The 7,299-nt window shown below is 50.2% G+C and overlaps 1 protein-coding gene across 1 annotated transcript in view; it reads right to left on the reverse strand.

Moving 5' to 3' along the window:
- Window positions 1-7,299, reverse strand: part of Nt5c1a (5'-nucleotidase, cytosolic IA) — a 22,405-nt gene that overhangs the window by 10,367 nt on the left and 4,739 nt on the right. The window contains exon 3 of the mRNA XM_019207704.2: window positions 7,178-7,288. Coding sequence (XP_019063249.1) covers window positions 7,178-7,288 — 111 coding nt within the window. The remainder of the gene's footprint in view (window positions 1-7,177; window positions 7,289-7,299) is intronic.

Here is a 7,299-nt window from a genome sequence, read left to right on the forward strand (position 1 = left end):
CAATAAAGATCCTGCCGGACCTCTCGGTGCGTGAGTGGCCTAATTGGGAAGGGACACCCAAAAGGGCACACAAACCCCCTTTCATTCTCTTTTCCCCAATATGCTGTTTCCTGTTCTACCTACTCAGCTAACTTCTACTTAACCTTCAGCTCTCAAATGAGATTCACCCGCAGGAAGCCCACCCTCACCACAGTCTCCACTTGACACCCATCCTACAGATTTCCTCCTCAGTACAACTTAACGTTAAATTAGAATTGCTGAATTATTTCTCTTTGTAGGCAGAGTTCCAGGGAGGAAGCACGAGACCTGCTTAAGTTGTGAGAAGGCAGGAACATGTGTGTCCAGGTCCTTACTGTCTAGTTCTTAATATTATCCCCAGCACAGAGAGGCACTCCGCAAGCTTTTAAAGCCTCTGAACGTTTAAGATATTCCAGTATACGTTTAATATATTTCATGAAAGAGTACATGCAATGACAGGCTTCGCAGGAAATAGAAACTCCAGGGCGGTGCCCCCCTTCAATTGTTCAGATTACTTGGCATATATAGCAGGTGCTCAGAGAATATCCTTTTTGGTTGATATAAACTTGACAAACATTTACTGGTTCTCTGTGTCAGGCACCCTGAGAGCTGGTTGCATCCCTTGGAGTTGACAGGCCGGTAGAAAAGACAAGGAAACAGTGAACTGCCTCAGAGACAAAGGCGGAAGCAAGATCTTGATACAGCTTTGAGGGGAGTTGGCAGAGGAGAGGAAGCCTTTGAGTGCAGCCTTGCAGGAGAAGCAGGGTGAAGGAAGGGAGAAAGAGGTAGCTGCAAAGATAAGCAGAACCCAGGGCCTATGGGGGAGGGTGTGGCCGAACCAGAAGGGAAGGCAGGTGCTGGACTGCAAGGGGCCTTCTTAGGGACCCCAAGAGGGCCTTCCCCACCATTGTCTGATTGTGTCCCCCTAAAATGTATGTATTGAAACCTGGCCCTCAAGGTGGTGGTGGTAAGATCTGGGGCCTGTGAGCAGTGATTAGGTGGTGATGGGCTCTGTGCCCTTACAAAAGAGACATCAGAGAGCCTCACTCGCCTGCTCCACAACTTGGAGGTGCCATCTGTAAACCAGGAAGAGGTCCCTCCCCAGATACCAATCTGCTGGGGCTTTGATCTTGGGTTTCCATTCTCCAGAACTGTGAGAAATCAACTTTTGTTGTTTACAGTAAAAGCCACTCAGTCAGTGGCACTTTGTTACAGTGGCCTGAAGGGACCAAAAGACCCACTTCTGCTGGAATGAGGAGAAGCTCGTGCCCCCCTGGACAGCAGTTGCACCCTTTCTAATCCCTGGAGAGGATGTAGGTACACAAGGGACTCATGGATTCCAAGAGTCCTACCAGTCCCTGTGACCTGGCAGTCCTAGGATCGTGATTCTTACTTTACAGATGAGAAAGGGGCTCAAATGGAGCTCAGGACTCATAAGGGGGCCTCACTTTCTGCCTGCTTCTGAGAGCCTTGTGAGCCACTCACCCGCCCCTACTGCTTCTTTTGGGTGCCAAGCCTGGGTGCCAGTCAGTTCACAACATTGGTGAGTTACCATGTGACAGACACTGTGCTGAGGACACAGCAGGAAACAGTGCAGGTTTGATCCCTACCCCTTCGGAGCTTCCGATCCACCCCTAACACAGACGGGCGCCATTCCTCAGAAAGCACTGTCCAGTGGAACTTCAGTGGTAACGGAATGTTCCATAGTGTGTGAGACTATGAAGCAACTTAAGATGCAGTTAGTGAGACTGAAGATTTGTGTTCTTTTCGTTTTTCTTTTTTTTTTGAAACAGGGTCTCACTATGTAGTTGAGACTGACCTGGAACTCACTATGTAGCCCAGGCTGGTCTCGAACTCACAGTGATCCTCCTGCCTCAGCCTCCTGAGTGCTGGGATTACAGGCGTGCACCACCACGCCCAGCAAGATTTGAGTTCTTCATTTCATTTCATTTTAATGAATTTAAATAGCTATGTGGGGCCAGAGGCTAGTGAGCCATAGGACCTTAAAATAGAAAAGGAAAAATGAAGAATTCCTTAAGGTTGGTGGCTGAGCTAAGTTTAAATTTGGCTGTGGCCAACAGGATCAGTGCAGTGGTGGAGCAGGTGCTCTCCCCTGAGACTTAACGCAAACACCTCACCCAGGTGCTGACCATGAGTGTGCGTCTGTGTGTCCGTGGGCCGGGCACCTCCCAACTTCATCAGCACCTGGGGGCCTTCAAGCAAAGAGCCTAAAATCAAGCCCCAAAGAAAAGGGGGACAGAGTGATGGCCAAGGAGGGCAAGGGCGGGATTAGAGGTGAGATCCACTCCCATAAGCCCAGAAGGTGGGTGGATCTCTGAGATGGGTTGAGCATGTCACCCCCACCCCTACCCGGCCTCCTGGGATTACTGGCCTGGGACAAATCCATCCTCCCTCCCCAAGGACAGAAAGCCAGTTGCTCTCCAGCTCCAAGGGCAGGTTCCCAAGTCTGATGCTCCAGCCCAGGAAGTCAGCCAATGTCTCACTCTCCACTTTCTGTCCCACAGTTAGTGCCTGGCTTACTCTGGGCCCCCTCTGGCCTAGCTACCCAGACCCCAACCCACCCTATCCTGGAACATATAAGAAAAATGTCTTGGCTGCCTTGGCCCCAGGAGTCTTTACTTCCTTCTTTTTCAGATGGGGAAATAGACCCAGAGGGGGAAGATATTACTCTACATCACTCAGCAAAGTCAAGAGAGAGGCGATACAAGATCCCAGGTCTCTGCCTTCCAGCCTAGACTCTGTCCACACAGCAGGCCACCAGGTATGGGCCTCCTCAAGAGCTTCCAGAAGACCCCAGCCTCTGTTCCTTCAGTGACTTCCCCAGCCTCCCTGTCCAGATTCGGGAGCAATGGTGAGAAGCACCAGGCTCTCTGACTGCACTACCGCAGAGCCCTGCACTCTTTCCTCCCAGAATGGAGGGGAAAGGACAGGGCCCTGCCTTTGCTGAGGCTGCTCTGACTTGGTACAGGTGAAGGGGAGTTGAAAGGCCTACAGAGTATGGGCTGCCAAGGGACTGTGGATCCCAGGTGGGATAGACGAATGGCTGTCCAGGCTCTGAGGGACCAAGGGAACAGGGAAAAGGAGCTGGCCAGAGCTGGGAGAGAGCCATAGAGACCCTCTTGTGCCTGGCTGGGTCTCACGGCCATGTGTTGTCAGGTGCACCAAGACCAGAAAGGAGCCCACATCCCAGACTGGGAATTGGGTCAAATCAGGACAGGGGCTCCGCTCGGAGCACTGGGCTCCAGGAAGCCAGGGTCCTGCCAGCGCTCTGCCTTGCCCTAGGCTGAGGCCCAGACTGATCACTCTGGCTTGGGGGTGGGGATGGAAGAACAATGGAGGCAGCTCAGCCTTCCTTCATCCTGGCCTCTGCCCACCTGACAAGCTCCCCTTCCAGTCACACCAACATGATTCTGCCTACTGCATCCAAGACAGGAATATAGCCAAAGAGCTGCTGTTTCTGGACAGACTCAGAGAGAGAAAGGCTGCTGGGGGAGAGAGGGACAGGAAAGCTCTGGATGGAGGAAGTCCTCTGACCCTATGATGTGAGGTCCTCCAATGGGTCTTCACTCAGGCTCCTGGGAATGAGAATAACACCAGGCCAGGCCCTGACATGGCCCACGAGGCCTACGGCCCCCAAAATAGCCTTGGGAAGGGGGCTGGCTGCAGGAAGGAACGGGAGCCAGAAAGCCTCCAGGTTTCTTGTGTCCTAAAGAACCGTGAGGGTCAGGGGCTGGTCAAAGGATCGTGTTGTGAGCGATGGCTGGGCTTGAGCTCCCTGCCCTCCTGGTACCTGGAGGGAAGAGGATCTTGAACCCTGAAGCATTCACTGTCCCAGTCCCCAGTGTCCATCTGCTCCTCTCCATCCCTCAGGCCATGATGTTAGCCCGGCTCTGTCTTCTCACTCATATGCCTGTGCCAGGCCCACCTGTTACAATCCATCTCATAAACAGCCTAGTGTCATCTTTCTAGAATGAGAATGGGACCAAGTTAGTCCTCTGCTGGAAAATCCTGCAAGAGCTCCATAATGGTTTTCATGTTTATTTTTTAAAGTAGGTTGAGCTTTCATTCAGATGCCTTCTTAGGCAGAACCCCAGTATGTGAACCAGATAATACCATATATATAAGTGGTATGTCTATTCTAAAAATTCAAAAGTATGTTATAAATAAATGTATTATAAAAAATAAAAGTATTATAAAGTCAGTCACTGAAAACAACACAAATTGCTATTGTTTAGATGACCACAAATTTGTAACTAGTACAGTCCTACGCTTCAGCATCCAACTGATTTGTTTTTGTTTGTTTTTGCATAGTATTGAGAAAGGCCCTGATTCACCTTGAGAAATACTTGAAAATGGGAAGAGGTTCTTTGTTTTGTTTCATTTTGTTTTAAATTACGAGCCCCTCAATCCTGTGATGCTCTTCTATCAAATAAATCACAGAAAAAGCTTCATTTTGGGCTTTGCTAAAAAATAATCTACACCACACGTTAATGTTAGTGGTCTCCAAGGTGCTGAAATGTCCATTAAACCCACTTGAATGTAATTGTTTAAAATATAATTTGGTGAACAGAATACCAATGGCACAAGAAATAATACTGGGAATCAACAAATGGATCATATCAAATTAAAAAGCTTTTGCACAGCAAAGGAAACAATCAGCAGAGTAAAGAGACAACATACAGAATGGGGAAAACATTGCCAGCTATTTCTCAGATAGAGTACTAACATATATATCTCAAATGAGATCACCCGAAATAAAAGACCCAGTCAAGAAATGGGCAACCAAAATGAATAGACACTTCTCAAAGAAGTACAAATGGCCAATAAATACCAGAAAAAAATTCCACATTGCTGGCCATTAGGTAAGTGCAAATTAAAATAACATTGAGATTCCATCTTATTTCTGACAGAATGGCTGTCATCAAGAAATCCACCGATTGTTGGTGAGGCTGGGATGGGGAGGAACTCTTCTAAACTGTTGGCAAGAATGTACAACCATCATGGAAATTAATATAGGGATTCTTCAAAAAAACTAAAAGTAGAAATTTCATTAGACCTAGCTATTCCCCTTCTAGGTATCTTGCCAAAAGAGTTAAAATCGTTATATTACAGTTATACATGCATAATATGTTCATAGCAGCATAATTTATAATAACTAAATTTTGGGAATGGCCTATGTACCCATTGACTTGAATGGATAAAGAAAACGTGGTATTTGCACATAATAGAGAACTACTCTGCCATAAAGAACAATAAACTGGAGTCATTCATAGGTAAATGCACCTTGAGAGCATAATATTAAATGAATCAGTTATAAAAGCTTAAATATCCCATAGTTTCTCATATATGAGAAACCCAAAATATAAATAAAAAATAATAGGAAGTAGGGAGATCTTTTTCAAATGGGGATAGCAACAGGTGGAAGGAGGGGAGAGGAAAGAGAGGGAAAGGGGAGAGAAAAATAAAGAATTAAAAGAAAATGGAGCCAGGTGTATCGGCACACGCCTGTAATCCCAGCACTTGGGAGGCTGAGGCAGGAGGATCACTGCACATTCCAGGCCAGCCTGGGCTACATAGTGAGTTCAAGCCCAGACTGAACTACATAGTGAGACCCTGTCTCAAAGACAAAACAAAACAATAGCAAGAGAAAGAAAGACAAAAATGGAAATAGAACTTTTGCAAATGGGAAGGGGACCAAGAGTTGGAAGGAGCAGGGAGGCACGGGAAGGCGAGGGGATGAAAAAGAGTTCAGATGCATTATGCACACGTACCAACTCCCCATGATGAATGTAATCGTGATGTACTATGAACATTTATTAATAAAAATAACTTTAAAAGTAAAAATATGTAACTGGAAGAAGAAAATAAATCGGGCTCACATTGTCTACAGACCCTCTGAAACATGGGTTCCGCCGAACCTAGTTTGAAAACCTCAAACCCGTTGATAAGGCTCAGGCCCCTTAACCGGGCACCGGTGGCTGTCCCACAGTGGGGTGCTCCTCACCCTTCCAGCTCTTCTCCCACTCAGTACTGATGCCCTAACACAGTCCCCACTTTCTTCACCATCCTGTTTCCCTCTGCCTGGGAAACCCCACCTACTGAGCACGAAGGTCAGCTCCGAGGCTGTCTCCACACGGCCCACCCTGGCGGGCAGGCACTCCTGCTCTGTGCTCCCGCTGTGCCACGGAGAATCTTTTACCTTGGCACCCACCTTCTCCAGAGCCTTCATTGGTGCACTGTGACCTCCTGAGACAAGGGCACCTGCTTAATTAATATCTCAATCCCGGGTGAGCCCAGGCCTGGAGGGTCCCCAGGAATGACTGTTCCCAGATGGGCCTCCTAGGGAAATAGCCGGGTGCTGGAAGGCCAGACTGGAGATCTTTGGAGGCTGCCTCAGGACCAGCCTAGGTCCTCAGCTCCTTCCTCATGCTCTGAGATCTGGAAAACCGGAGAGAGCAAGCCCCAGGGTGGCCAAGTCATCACGAACTTGTCCCATTGCAAAGAGGAGCTCCTTACTGTGAGCCAGGGTCTCACAGGGCCGATGCCAGCACAGAGGTCGCCAAGATGTTACTGTCCACAGGGAATGGGAGCAGTGCTCGCAGCGTGGGGCAGAGCCCAGGGCTGGAAGCCCAGAACCAGGGGCGCAGAGTGCTGGTCGCAGCTCTCTTCCTTCGGGAGGCAGGAAGCGCTGCCCCAGTTCCAGGGTGACAGGGCCCCAGCTAGAGCCCCAGTGCAGGTGCTGGAGACCCGAGCACACCGCGAGGAGCCAGGCTCCCAGAGTCAGGTTACCCAGACCCGGGGGCGCCTTTGCCAACAAGTGCTGTCCACGCGCCCGGCTGCCCGCGCAAGGAGGGGTTGGGGCGGCGGCTGCCGGGAGCTGGGTCCCGACGACAGCATGGGGGAGGGGAGTCCTGGCTTGGAACCCGAGCCCCGGGGGAAGAAAACGCCATCAGCACCACCACAAGAGCACAGCTCCCAAAATAAACCCGAGCCCGCGCCAAGTGCTCGGCGCATTCTGGGTCTGAGGACTGCGCCCCCTCCGGAGTGGCGCCGCGGGCCCATTCCCGGGGGTCGGCGACCCCTTCCTGGGAGCGCCCCTTTCTCCACCCTACCCCCCAGAAGCATCGCCCGCTCTCACCGACTTGGGTTTCTTCTTGGGAGCCAGGCTGTCGTAGAAAGTCTTAGCCTCCTCCCAGCGCGGGGCCGCGGCGGTCTCTGCGCCCGGCCCGGGCTCTCGGGGCTCCGGGGGCTTCCCGGGTT

This window comes from Fukomys damarensis, unplaced genomic scaffold (genome assembly GCF_012274545.1).
Source record: "Fukomys damarensis isolate Sample0158 unplaced genomic scaffold, DMR_v1.0_HiC HiC_scaffold_23, whole genome shotgun sequence".
NCBI lineage: Eukaryota > Metazoa > Chordata > Mammalia > Rodentia > Bathyergidae > Fukomys > Fukomys damarensis.